Source organism: Eubalaena glacialis, chromosome 15, assembly GCF_028564815.1.
Source record: "Eubalaena glacialis isolate mEubGla1 chromosome 15, mEubGla1.1.hap2.+ XY, whole genome shotgun sequence".
NCBI lineage: Eukaryota > Metazoa > Chordata > Mammalia > Artiodactyla > Balaenidae > Eubalaena > Eubalaena glacialis.
Window position 1 is genome coordinate 76518115 of NC_083730.1, and position 14828 is coordinate 76532942.

At 45.8% G+C, this 14828-nt stretch overlaps 1 protein-coding gene across 3 annotated transcripts in view; it reads left to right on the plus strand.

Moving 5' to 3' along the window:
- LOC133075663 (unconventional myosin-XVIIIb-like) overlaps positions 1–14828 on the plus strand; it is an 89303-nt gene that overhangs the window by 31478 nt on the left and 42997 nt on the right. The window contains exon 7 of one of the 3 annotated variants that reach the window (XM_061170014.1): positions 1081–1150. The exons of the other annotated variants lie outside the window; for them this stretch is intronic. Coding sequence (XP_061025997.1) covers positions 1081–1121 — 41 coding nt within the window. The 3' untranslated portion in view covers positions 1122–1150. Of the gene's footprint in view, positions 1–1080; positions 1151–14828 lie in introns of those variants that run through there. 3 annotated transcript variants of the gene reach the window in all.

The window sequence follows — 14828 nt, forward strand, 5'->3', positions numbered from 1 at the left end:
GGGAAACACCAGCTGTTGTTCCTGGGCTTCCCTTGGGCCCCAGCTTCAAAGGAGACAGTGTGATAAGTTGAGGGACCCCTGCTCCGTCTACCTTGGTGAGGGACCCTTGAATATGGAAAGAATGTTGGACTGGGGGCCAGCCAGAGCCGGGTTTAATCCTGGCTTCTGCCTCACTAGCTGTGTGACCTCACACAGGTCACTCACTGGCTGTTGGTCCCACCCCTGAGCCTTTGCTCCTGCAGTTCCCCCAGGTGATGAGTGACGCCTTCGACTGAGGTCTCCCTGGTGACTCTGCTTCTCAGGTCGGATTACCTGCTCTGGGGACACTCCCAGGCAGTTTCACACCCAGTGTCTTGTTTCATCCTTATAATGACCCATTGGGAGAGGAACCATCCCATTGTACAGATGTGGAAACTGAGGCTCAGAGAGGTGAGATTTCCTGTTTGAGATCTTGCAACCAGGCGGAAACTGCCTTTGGATGCCCAGCCTCTGGTTCTTTCCGCAACTGCCCACCATCCCAAAGATGCCACGCCTTTCTCCTTAAGCCTCTTGATCAGATTAGTCCAGGAGACCCCTACCCATGCTCCCCTTCTCCTGTCAACTCCCGATGCACATTGGCATACTCAAGGTTAGAGCAGTCCTGCAGGGAAGCAGCCCATTTTGGTTGGTTTAATTGGATGCTGCCCCAGCTGATTTGTCCAGCAAGCCCTCTTTGTCCAGAACGCTAGAGCATCAGGGGTGGTCCAAGTGTTGTCTTTCCAGTTGATAGGGCGTGAGCAGTGATTTATGTTGGATTATGAGTGACTCAGCAGCGATTTATTGACGGCTTGTTGGCCAGGCCTGACGGGGTGCGCTGACTGCAGATGGACAGGTGACTTTCTCTAAGGTCTGTCCAGGTTTGCAGGGCTGCGTGGCACCCGGGGGCAGCAGGAACAGGTGGGAGCCCTAAGATGCAGGAAGAGACTCAAAGTTTTGGCCTTTAAGACAGTCCCATTTTCCAGGCTCCCAGCAATCGAACTTGACCTGACGCCCCTGGGCAGAATTCTCAGAGTGTGATCATAATCCTGGACATTTATCCAGCAGGTCCTGTGCTAAGCGATCCGCACCTGGAACCACGCTGACGCTTCACGAGGACTCCATGGGGTAGAGTCCCATTTCACAGGGGAGGAAACTGAGGCTCAAAGACGTGACACGGTTTCCCCAACATCACGTGGCTTTTGGCAGCGGAGGTGGGATTTGAACCTGCGCAGTCTGTTTCTGGAGCGCTGCCTTTTCTCGTAGCACCCACAGCCTTTTAGGCTTGTCTGTTCCCTGCAGGTGGCCTCCTCCTTCATAGGCCTCCGAACTGTAAACCTCTGTGTGAGGACATGTGAACCGGGAGTGCCGGCGTTATAAATAAGTCACATAACGTTCAGTAGTTCAGCAGCCGCATGGCTACTGTCGGAAGGAGAAGTAACTTGGTTATTAGTAAATGCAGGAGGTCACAGTAATTGATAGCAATTGAACTCACGGTGTATGAGGGGAGAACGGTCATGTTATTTTTTCCTCTTTCTCTCTTTCTCGGTTTTTTTTTTGTATTGAGCATAAAGGGAAAAACCTGCCTTTGCAGGTGGATCTGAGCAGCTCAGAAACTACAGTTCCATAACTTTCCCTTACTCCTTCCTTTTTTTCTTTTTTCTTTTTTCTTTTTCTTGTTCCTCCTTTATTCATTCTTCTATTCAAATCCCCGCCTGCCTCTTACCGGCAGAGTGATCTTGGGCAAGTGACTCAGGTAAAGCAGTTTGCCCGTGGTCACCTGCGGCAATCGAGGCAATCGAGGGCTCTCTCAGCTAAGCCAGTATTTCCTAAACCGGTGTCTCCTGGGACATTAGATCAAGATACTCTATAAAAGCATTCCAAGGCCAAATAAGTCTGAACAGAACATCCCCTTCTTGGAGCTTCATATGATATACTTTAAAGGCTCTGAGATGGCCCAAAGTTAAGAAACTTGTTTCACCAAAGCAATGCCCACATTGGTATAATGCAGAATTCATTTTTCCCCCGTGACGCTGATGAACGTTCCATGGAACAACCGCTATGAGGAGGCCCTTTGGGAAACTCTGAGCCCCAGCCGTGTGGCTTCTGTGCCCCGCTCCATATCCCTTTGGCCACCCGGGGAGTTTCTGACTCAGCCCTGCCCTTGGTAGCACATTGGCTGGGGCCAGGCCTCACCTCAGATGTGCAGATGGCTTCTGAATGACAGACAAAGGCGCACACACAACAGAGCAGCGTGCCAAGAACTTGGCTCCCTTTCAGAGAACCTTCTGAGGCCCTCTCTGAGCCTTGGCACTTTAAATGGGTGCAGCTGCTGAGACAAGGGTTCAAGGGATAGACTTTCGCGTGGGAGGTGATCCCAGGAAGTCCTGGGAGGGGCGTGAGGAAGGGAAGCAGGGAAGGAAGGCAGCCAAAAAGAGTGTCACCAAAACCAGCTGCCGCCGTAGGCAACTGGGGCTCCATCCCACTAGGGACCTCTGGGGGGCAGCATAGAGCACGCACCCGAGTTATCGCACTCGGAGGGCCTTACCTTCGTCGCTGCTTGAAGGCCGGGAATGTTAATTCGTGCCACATCCTCCCATGCCCTGTTCTTCAGCAAATGCCAGCACGAGAGAAGGCCCTCAGCTGTAGGGCGCACAGTGAGCGTCAGGGGGTACTGTGGAGAAGCAACAGCCCTGCTCTGGTCCGCCCACCATGTTGCCTTCTGAAGTCTGCCCCTGTTTCCTTTTGACCTGACCTACAGCCCACGTGTGTGCTCAAGCTAGGTCTAACGTGGGATATTGGGAGTACCAGAGCCGCCCTTAACCCCATGCCATGACCTGGGGGTCCGGGGACCTAGACTCAAGTTCTAGCTCAGCCGTTTACCAGCTGTGTGACTCAGGGCAGGGCGGTGTCCCTTTCTGGGTCTTGGTGGCCTCTACTATAAATCAGGCCTAACAGTATTCAGCCTGCAGACCTCGCAAGGCAGTTGGGAGATCAGCCAAGGTCATACAAGCGTCCTCCGGCTCCATATAGACATGTCCAGGTGTGCATCCTCCAGGCCATGGTGAGGTGCATGGGCCATTTGCTACTGAGCATAATAATAGAACTGGTATTTGCAAGTAGTTCTTTAATATAGAACTGTTTCAAGGGTGGGCGGTCTTATCAGACATGCATTGTATTTATGTAAATCTAGCCATGCAAAGGCAAATGTGAGGCCAGTGGTTACAGATACATATTTTTTCATATGTCATGGGCCCTAAAGGCAAGCCACCCATTTCCTTTGGTGTTCCACTGGAGGGGAAGCTGGCAGTGTTGGACTTAGGGAAATATGCTACAGTACTGTACAATTTAAGAGATCCTCAAGGGTAATTTTAACGGTACTTGGTATTTCACCTTAGACTCTGGTTTCAGAACAATACCCCCTTATGAGAGAAAGCTCCTCTGCATGGGCCCATGAGAGCTGGAGTGAGAAGGCTTGAGTTCAGATCCTGCCTCTGCCACTTACCAGCTGCATGACCTTGGAAGGTCACCCTCTCCGCGGCTCAGCGTTCTCATAAGTCAAGGGGCGATATTAGCATTGACCTCGTAGGGCTGCAGGGAGGGTTAAATGAGGCAGCGGTGTCCAGTGCTCAAGCCCAGTGCCTGGCCCTGGGAAGGGGTACTGTAGGTGCTGCTGTCTGATGCTGTGATGTTAAGGTCGCCTTTGTAATACTGTTGGGCGTTTGCGTTCTGATTCTTTTTTCTTGGATGGGTGAGACAGAGGGTAGGTGACGGGTGGGGCACCAGGGAGCATTTCCTGTGGGTCACCATCACATGTCCTTGTGTGATGTTTGCAGAAGAGGCAGAGGATTCCTAGATGGTGTGCATGAGAAAGCCCATCGCAGAGCCGAACCCTGGGCCCACCTGCCACGGGGTCCTGTTTCCCACCAGTGACCAGCAGAATGGCTGCAGCCAAACGCACATGCCTGAAATGATCTCTGCACTTGGCATTGGGATCATTCTGGGCACAGCCTCCTCGCCTCCTGCTGTATGGCAAGAAAGCATCCTGATAGAGTGTGTGATCCCCTATGGGGTGGGCTACGAGGCTGGGAAAAATCCACAGACCCTCCCCTCCAAGATTTTTTTGGTCCTGTCTCTCTGTTTCCATCTCTGGCTCGTTGCCTCTCCCTCTCTGTGTCTCTCTGTGTCTCTCTGTGTCTCTCTGCCTCTCTCCCTTTTGTTTTATCTTCTATTTGACCTTTCCTGTTAGAGAAGGCGGCTCTAAGGTTCAGATGGGCTGGTTTGTGGGGGAGAGGGAAACACAGTGTTTCTCTCTCCCAAATCTTGGAGATCTGCCACTTTGGGCAGAGCTGGCCATCAGTGAGAAATGTTAATTTCGTCGTTGACTCCCTGTTTCATTTCATCACTCACCATATTAATGTTTATTGAATGCTTCCTGGTGCCAGCTCTCTTAGGCCAGAGCAGTGATCACACAGGCCTCTGCTGGCACAGAACAGCGGGCGGCTGCACACGGTGTGACATCAGCACGGGAGGGTGGGACTCCCCCTCTGCCCCTCACTCCTGGAACCACCTTGGACAGGAGATGAGACCTTACCTACTCCGTTCCATATCTGAATGATCTCAGGGGCTTAGAAGAGGAAAGCGATGAGGCGGGGGAAGTGCTGGCACAGTGCCTGGCACACGGCACACGCTCCCTGCTTGGTGGCTGTCCTCATTCATTTGGTGGTGGCTTCACGGGGGCTGGAGCCCTCTGTGTACTGGCATCTCCGACCTCGGTGGCATTCCGAGGATAGCTCTGTCCCTGGCTTTGGGTAGGTTGGTGGGAAGTGCTGAGCCCAGCGTGTGTCCGCCTTTCCTTGGAGGAGGAACGACCTCGGTGGGCTCAGAGTCCCTGGGCGTGACCGGCATCCGGAGTTCGCCAGTTCGCTATCCCTTCCACACATGCTGTCCGTGAAACAACAGACAGATCTGCTGGAGGAGTCCCTGCAGCCCCAGGACGGGGCAATCCGGGTTGGGGTGAATGGTGCCCTCTTTGGTTTTGCAGGTGGAGAAGGGAATTCAGATTTGTTCAGCACCTTCTCAGGGCCAGGTGCTCTGCTGAGAACCTCACATGCCACCATCTCGCCCAGTCCTTGCAGCCCAGCGAAGAGGTGTTTGAGGTTTTATGACTCCGTTTTGCAGATGAAGAAACTGAGGCTCAAAAAGGCTGTGAGACTGGTCCAAGGGCTGACAGCTGGGAATGACGGGAACGGGACGCAGACCCTGCCTGTCTGCTCCGGTGCCTGTGTTCCTGTCCAGTCCCCTTTCTCCTCACCGCAGGTGCTGCCCCAGGGTTCTCAGCCTCCACTGAGAAGGCGTGGCCTCCACCCAGGTCTGGACGAAGACGGAGGGGCCCATGGGGTTGGATTTGGTGCCTGGCCAGCCTTCGGGAGCTGGAAGCAGAAATACATTTTCCCGGCAGAGCTCCCACGTGCCTCCTGGGTTTCACCAGCGGGATGCTGCTCAGCGCATTTGGAAATATGCCCCTTAAGTCAGGCGGGACCTAGAGAGTCCTGCCCAGTCCATTTCCTGCTCCTCTTTTCAGAAACAACCATTGCTGAGCCCCTTCATGAGCTCTCCCCAGCTCAGCGAGGCTATAGGTCACTGTGGGCAGAGTGTGGGAGACTGTTTCAGAGGGTGGCAGTGGAGGGGGTGGCAGTGGAGGTGATGGGGCAGGAGAGGGGCAGGACGTTGCCCACCTAGACAGTCATCTCCTGTTTAATTCACTTTCAACCCCATCACAGGAAGAAGGAAATCTCATTCAGGGCTAGTAGCCTTTAACTCCTCTCTGTAATACTTGCTAATCTCCCTTTTTCAACAAAGAGAAAGCAGACCTCAGACTCCCAGGGAACTGTATCTAATTAGAATCTAATGGTATTTCTGTACGCATATTGTATTTATTTCTACTTTCTATTTGTGACAAGTGATAACAGTGTTGGTTCAGAAACTGGCCCCCACTGTGGTGGAGAGCAGGGAGAGACTGAAGAAAGAGGCAGCCACTCCACATTGGTGGGTGGCAGGTGTAATATGCAAGGGAACTGACATACAGGGCTTGTCTTGGATGCTGCAAGAAGGGTAGGTCTCCACCCCCGCCCGCCAGAGTCTTAAAGTTTATAGAGGCTGGAACTGGGCTCAGTCACGGAGACCTTCTGGATGGTCTCAGTAACACCCCGCTCTCTCAAGGCTGTGCCCTTGTAACAGCTCCCACCATGGGAGTGGGGGAGGGGCTGGATGTATATTCCAAGGGCAGGGGAGGGGGTGAGGAGTTTCTAATTGCCCAGGGCCAGCTCGCAGGTCACCTGGTGGTCATATCCTCTCAAGGACCTCCTTCAACAAATGGGTTCGTGTTTAAGTTAGTGCTATAACATTTCCTTTCACAAGGTATTTATGTACGTGAAAAAGATTAGTGATTCCATTTAAAAGGAAGTCCTATCTAGGGACACAAGGATTTGACAAATTTCCTAAAGGTGACATTGGAAGGATTGATTTTGGGGAAATAGTTCTTCCACTTAGTCTGATTTCTGGTGACTTTTCCAAATCAGTTTTCTCATCTGTAAAATGGGAATAATACTGCTTTCGAGGACTTTTGTGAAGATTCAATAATAGTAATAATAATAATAAGTAATTACAACTTGCATGTATTGAGTTTTTTTCTGTGTCACACCTGGAACTCCAAGACAGGCTTTCTGACTCCAAAGCCCATGAGCTGAACAAAGATGACATGTTGAATAAAATGGGGTCACTGAGTGGTAACTGCTATCATCACCATCACCACCGTCGTCATCACCATCATCTCATCATCTCCACCATCACCTCCACCATCATCACCACGTCATCACCACCATCATTGTTACCTTCTTCACCGTTTTTTAAAGTGGCAGGGGACTTTCCTGGTGGCTCAGTGGTTAAGAATCCGCCTGCCAATGCAGGGGACATGGGTTCGATCCCTGGTCCGGGAAGATCCCACATGCCACAGAGCAACTAAGCCCATGCGCCACAACTACTGAGCATGCGCTCTAGAGCCCATGAGCCACAACTACTGAAGCCCACGCACTCTAGTGCCCGCGTGCCGCAACTACTGAACCCACACGCTGCAACTGCTGAAGCCCATGCATCTAGAGCCCATGCTCTGCAACAAGAGAAGCCACTGCACTGAGAAGTCCGAGCACCACAACGAAGAGTAGGCCCCGCTCACCGCAACTAGAGAAAGCCTGCGCGCAGCAACGAAGACCCAATGCAGCCCAAAAAAAAAAAAATTAATTAATTAATTAAAAAAAAAATAAAGTGGCAGGACTTTTTTACTAGCCATGTAACCTCTCTGATAAAGCTGAGATTCAGTCTCTAAAATGGAGGTAATAAAATGCTGTTCTTGAGATAATCAGTGCTGAATAACTGGCATGTAGGAGGACCTCGATAAGCAGTGGCCAGAGCTCCTTCTTCCTGGGTATTGTCAAGGCCCCAGATAAAGTCTTTTTCCAAATTTCCAAATTTATCTTAAACCAGGCAGATTCTTTAAGGTGTCTGTTCGAAGAATTGGGCCCTTATGATCTCTTTCTTTTTTTTTTTTTTTGGTTGCCACTGGAATTCATTATTTATTGGTTTTTTTTTTCACACACACACACACTGTATTTTATTTTTACAAGAGATAAATAGACTGACACCAAGCATTGTACATGGATGACCACAACAAAAGCAACAATGATTGCAATTACCAAACATGAAACACACTCATACTGTGTCATAATATTGACATTCAGTCCAGTAATCCTCCACTGTAACAGCTCCTTTACTTTGCAGTGAAAATTGATTTGTATATTCTTTGCCTCTGAGTCCTTGTGGGATTTTTTTTTTTTTAATTCAAACAGAAAGTCACAAAAATTATACTCATCCTCATCAGTTCACTCAGTCCCATGTAATTAATTTTTTTTTTCATCTTGATCTTTTGTTAGCACTTTTATGAGTTCATCAGTTTTTCATTAGAGTTCTGAAAATGCTTATTCATTCATTTCAGCAGTACAGTCAGTTACCAGAAACCTGTACTTGTCAGGGTCTTTTCCATGAATTTCTTGAAGATGAAACCCTTTTATAGGAACATATTTGCAAAAGCATCAGAGTACACCCAGAACTGTCTGTAAATGACAAAAGACTTAAAAATGACCACGGTTAAAGATTTGATGAAAGTTCATAATAATGCAGTTGACAAGAAAATTAGTTATTTCTGAGATATACATTTTAAAGTAATAACTAGGATTATGACTTATAACATTATACCAGAACATATAAGATTTTTAGAAATTTCATGTAATGTCTGAAACATTTATATTAACATATTTCCATACAAATAACCCAATGAAAGTTTAGTATTAGTTGTTTTGTTTCTTTGTTTTTTTATACTGCAGGTTCTTATTAGTCATCAATTTCATACACATCAGTGTATACATGTCAATCCCAATCGCCCGATTCAGCACACCACCATCCCCACACCACCGCAGTTTTCCCCCCTTGGTGTCCATATGTCTGTTCTCTACATCTGTGTCTCAACTTCTGCCCTGCTAACCGGCTCATCTGTACCATTTTTCTAGGTTCCACATACATGCGTTAATATACGATATTTGTTTTTCTCTTTCTGACTTACTTCACTCTGTATGACAGTCTCTAGGTCCATCCACGTCTCAACAAATGACCCAATTTCGTTCCTTTTTATGGCTGAGTAATATTCCATTGTATATGTGTACCACGACTTCCTCATCCATTCGTCTGTTGATGGGCATTTAGGTTGCTTCCATGACCTGGCTATTGTAAATAGTGCTGCAATGAACATTCGGGTGCATGTGTCTTTTTGAATTACGGTTTTCTCTAGGTATATGCCTGGTAGTGGGATTGCTGGGTCATATGGTAATTCTATTTTTAGTTTTTTAAGGAACCTCCATATTGTTCTCCATAGTGGCTGTATCAATTTACATTCCCACCAACAGTGCAAGAGGGTTCCCTTTTCTCCACACCCTCTCCAGCATTTGTTGTTTGTAGATTTTCTGATGATGCCCATTCTAACTAGTGTGAGGTGATACCTCATTGTAGTTTTGATTTGCATTTCTCTAATAATTAGTGATGTTGAGCATCTTTTCATGTGCTTCGTGGCCGTCTGTATGTCTTCTTTGGAGAAATGTCTATTTAGGTCTTCTGCCCATTTTTGGATTGGGGTGTTTGTTTCTTTAATATTGAGCTGAATGAGCTGTTTATATATTTTGGAGATTAATCCTTTGTCCGTTGATTAGTTTGCAAATATTTTCTCCCATTCCGAGGGTTGTCTTTTCGTCTTGTTTATGGTCTCCTTTGCTGTGCAAAAGCTTTGAAGTTTCATTAGGTCCCATTTGTTTATTTTTGTTTTTATTTCCATTACTCTAGGAGGTGGATCAAAAAAGATCTTGCTGTGATTTATCTCAAAGAGTGTTCTTCCTATATTTTCCTCTAAGAGTTTTATAGTGTCCAGTCTTACATTTAGGTCTCTAATCCATTTTGAGTTATTTTTGTGTATGGTGTTAGGGAGTATTCTAATTTCATTCTTTTACATGTAGCTGTCCAGTTTTCCCAGCACCACTTACTGAAGAGACTGTCTTTTCTCCATTGTATATCTTTGCCTCCTTTGTCATAGATTAGTTGACCATAGGTGCGTGGGTTTATCTCTGGGCTTTCTATCTTGTTCCATTGATCTATGTTTCTGTTTTTGTGCCAGTACCATATTGTCTTGATTACTGTAGCTTTGTAGTATAGTCTGAAGTCAGGGAGTCTGATTCCTACAGCTCCGTTTTTTTCCCTCAAGACTGCTTTGGCTATTCGGGGTCTTTTGTGTCTCCATACAAATTTTAAGATGATTTTTTCTAGCTCCGTAAAAAATGCCATTGGTAATTTGATAGGGATTGCATTGAATCTGTAGATTGGATTCTGTCTGCTAGTATTTTGTTGAGGATTTTTGCATCTATATTCATCAGTGATATTGGTCTGTAATTTTCTTTTTTTGTAGTGTCTTTGTCTGGTTTTGGTATGAGGGTGATGGTGGCCTCATAGAATGAGTTTGGGAGTGTTCCTTCCTCTGCAATTTTTTGGAAGAGTTTGAGAAGGATAGGTGTTAGCTCTTCTCTAAATGTTTGATAGAATTCACCTGTGAAGCAATCTGGTCCTGGACTTTTGTTTGTTAGAAGATTTTTAATCACAGTTTCAATTTCATTACTTGTGATTGGTCTGTTCATATTTTCTGTTTCTTCCTGGTTCAGTCTTGGAAGGTTATACCTTTCTAAGAATTTGTCCATTTCTTCCAGGTTGTCCATTTTATTGGCATAAAGTTGCTTGTAGTAGTGTCTTAGGATGCTTTGTATTTCTGTGGTGTCTGTTGGAATTTCTCCTTTTTCATTTCTGATTTTATTGATTTGAGTCCTCTCCCTTTTTTTCTTGATGAGTCTGGCTAATGGCTTATCAATTTTGTTTATCTTCTCAAAGAACCAGCTTTTAGTTTTATTGATCTTTGCTATTGTTTTCTTTGTTTCTATTTCATTTATTTCTGCTCTGATCTTTATGATTTCCTTCCTTCTGCTAACTTTGGGTTTTGTTTGTTGTTGTTTCTCTGGTTCCTTTAGGTGTAAGGTTAGATTATTTATTTGAGATTTTTCTTGTTTCTTGAGGTAGGCTTGTATAGCTATAAACTTCCCTCTTAGAACTGCTTTTTCTGCATCCCATAGGTTTTGGATTGTCGTGTTTTCATTGTCATTTGTCTCTAGGTATTTCTTGATTTCCTCTTTGATTTCTTCAGTGATCTCTTGGTTATTTAGTAATGTAGTGTTTAGCCTCCATGTGTTTGTGTTTTTTACGTTTTTTCCCCTATGATTCATTTCTAATCTCATAGCATTGTCGTCAGAAAAGATGCTTGATATGATTTCAATTTTTTTAAATTTACTGAGGCTTGATTTGTGACCCAAGATGTGATCTATCCCGGAGAATGTTCCATGTGCACTTGAGAAGAAAGTGTAATCTGCTGTTTTTGGATGGAATGTCCTATAAATATCAATTAAATCTATCTGGTCTATTGTGTCATTTAAAGCTTCTGTTTCCTTATTTATTTTCATTTTGGATGATCTGTCCATTGGTGTAAGTGAGGTGTTAAAGTCCCCCACTATTATTGTGTTACTGTCGATTTCCTCTTTTACAGCAGTTAGCAGTTGCCTTATGTATTGAGGTGCTCCTATGTTGGGTGCATATATATTTATAATTGTTATATCTTCTTCTTGGATTGATCCCTTGATCATTATGTAGTGTCCTTCCTTGTCTCTTGTAACATTCTTTATTTTAAAGTCTATTTTATCTGATATGAGTATTGCTACTCCAGCTTTCTTTTGATTTCCATTTGCATGGAATATCTTTTTCCATCCCCTCACTTTCAGTCTGTATGTGTCCCTAGGTCTGAAGTGGGTCTCTTGTAGACAGCATATATATGGGTCTTGTTTTTGTATCCATTCAGCAAGCCTGTGTCTTTTGTTTGGAGCCTTTAATCCATTCACGTTTAAGGTAATCATCTATATGTATGTTCCTATGACCATTTTCTTGTTTTGGGTTTGTTGTAGGTCCTTTTCTTCTCTTGTGTTTCCCACTTAGAGAAGCTCCTTTAGCATTTGTTGTAGAGCTGGTTTGGTTGTGCTGAATTCTCTTGGCTTTTGCTTGTCTGTAAAGCTTTTGATATCTTCATCAAATCTGAATGAGATCCTTGCCAGGTAGAGTAATCTTGGTAGTAGTCTCTTCCCTTTCATCACTTTAAGTACATCATGCCACTCCCTTCTGGCTTGTAGAGTTTCTGCTGAGAAATCAGCTGTTAACCTTATGGGAGTTCCCTTGTATGTTATTTGTCGTTTTTCCCTTGCTGCTTTCAATAATTTTTCTTTAATTTTTGCCAATTTGATTACTATGTGTCTTGGCATGTTTCTCCTTGGGTTTATCCTGTATGGGACTCACTGCACTTCCTGGACTTGGGTGGCTATTTCCTTTCCCATGTTAGGGAAGTTTTCGACTATAATCTCTTCAAATATTTTCTCAGGTCCTTTCTCTCTCTCTTCTCCTTCTGGGACCCCTATAATGCAAATGTTGTTGCGTTTAATGTTGTCCCAGAGGTCTCTTAGGCTGTCTTCATTTCTTTTCATTCTTTTTTCTTTATTCTGTTCTGCAGCAGTGAATTCCACCGTTCTGTCTTCCAGGTCACTTATCCGTTCTTCTGCCTCAGTTATTCTGCTATTGATTCCTTCTAGTGTAGTTTTCATTTCAGTTGTTGTATTGGTCATCTCTGTTTGTTTGTTCTTTAATTCTTCTAGGTCTTTGTTAAACATTTCTTGCATCTTCTCAATCTTTGCCTCCATTCTTTTTCCGAGGTCCTGGATCATCTTCACTATCATTATTCTGAATTCTTTTTCTGGAAGGTTGCCTATCTCCACTTCATTTAGTTGTTTTTCTGGGGTTTTATCTTGTTCCTTCATCTGGTACATAGCCCTCTGCCTTTTCATCTTGTCTATCTTTCTGTGAATGTGGTTTTTGTTCCACAGGCTGCAGGACTGTAGTTCTTCTTGCTTCTGCTGTCTGCCCTCTGGTGGCTGAGGCTATCTAAGAGGCTTGTGCAGGCTTCCTGATGGGAGGGACTGGTGGTGGGTAGAGCTGGCTGTTGCTATGGTGGGCAGAGCTCAGTAAAACTTTAATCCGCTTGACTGCTGATGGATGGGGCTGGGTTCCCTCCCTGTTGGTTGTTTGGCCTGAGGCGACCTAACACTGGAGCCTACCTGGGCTCTTTGGTGGGACTAATGACAGACTCTGGGAGGGCTCACGCCAAGGAGTACTTCCCAGAACTTCTGCTGCCAATGTCCTTGTCCCCACGGTGAAACAGAGCCACCCCCCGCCTCTGCAGGAGACCCTCCAACACTAGCAGGTACGTCTGGTTCAGTCTCCCCTGGGTTCACTGCTCCTTCCCCTGGGTCCCGATGCGCACACTACTTTGTGTGTGCCCTTCAAGAGTGGAGTCTCTGTTTCCCCCAGTCCTGTTGAAGTCCTGCAATCAAATCCCACTAGCCTTCAAAGTCTGATTCTCTAGGAATTCCTCCTCCTGTTGCCGGACCCCCAGGTTGGGAAGCCTGACGTGGGGCTCAGAACTTTCACTCCAGTGGGTGGACTTTTGTGGTATAAGTGTTCTCCAGTCTGTGAGTCACCCACCCAACAGTTACGGGATTTGATTTTACTGTGATTGAGCCCCTCCTACTGTCTCATTGTGGCTTCTCCTTTGTATTTGGATGTGGGGTATCTTTTTTGGTGAGTTCCAGTGTCTTCCTGTCGTTGATTGTCCAGCAGCTAGTTGTGATTCTGGTGTTCTCACAGGAGGGAGTGAGAGCACGTCCTTCTACTCCGCCATCTTGACTGCTCTCTCCCATTTTATTTTTTTAAAAAATTTTTTTAAGAATTTTTAAAAATATTAATTTAATATATTTATTTATTAATTTTTGGCTGCATCGGGTCTTAGTTGCGGCATGCAGGATCTTTCATTGCGGCACGGGCTCTTCATTGCGGTGCACGGGCTTCTCTTTAGTTGTGGCCCACGGGCTCCAGAGTACGTGGGCTCTGTAGTTGCGGCACATGGACTTAGTCACCCCGAGGCATGTGGGACCTTAGTTCCCCGACCAGGATCGAACCCACGTCCCCAGAATTGGAAGGAGGATTCTTAACCACTGGACCACCAGGGAAGTCCCTGTTTCATTTTATTCTTAAAGTCCCCACCCCCCAAAAAATAAACAAATAAAGTCCCCTGTGACATATACATTAGCCAATCTTACAGGCAGAAAAGCTGGGGCTTAAAGATACTAAAATAATCTGCCTCTAAATCCCAGGATAACAATGATATCCAGCCAAATGAGGGATCTTCAGACTAAAGGTATCTCGTGATGCAGCTTCTACAGCAGGGGGTCCTGGTGCAAGGTCCTGAGATGGTCCTCAGCGCATTCATGACCTTTTTTTATGCACAACACGGTATGCATGTGCACATGAGGATATTTTCTAAGGAAAGCCTCATAGCTCTGATAAGACATTGGAGGGGGTTCTAAACCCAAAATAGATAAAGAGATACTGGTCTAGAAGACAGCTTATAAATCCTTGTTGACTTCAGGCAATCAGCCGTCAACACACATATTTTCAGCATGTACTCTGCATGGAATACTAGAAAAATATAAAGATTGATATCCACCCATGTCTTCAAGGAGACAAATAACAGGAGGAACAAGATCAGGTCTTATCATTTCCCTGCTTAAGCCCTTCCACTGGTTTTCCAGCCCACTGAGAATAAAATCCAGACATTTCACTGTGACCTACCAACAAGGCTCAATATGAGTCTAGCATATGCTGGGTTTCCCCTTAGCTGTTATCGCAATCTCTGATTGTTGTGTCTGTGTGCTTACTTACTCAATGTCTATCTCCCCAGCTAGAATAAAAGCTCATGAGGGCAGACTAGTCCATCCTGGTCACCATTCCCAACACCTGACGCTGTGCCTGGCACAGACTTGGTGATCAACAATACTGAGTGGATGAAAGGGCATGTCACTTACCCCCTCTCAGCCTCAGTTTCCTCATCTATAAAGTACAGGTTTGGACGATGGATGGTTTCCAAATTATGCTCCCCAGGTCCCAAGTGCCTCCCCAAAGTGCCTCAAGACCCCATAGGGAAAAAGAGGTACAAATAGTGATGTTCTTGGCCTCCTAGCCCC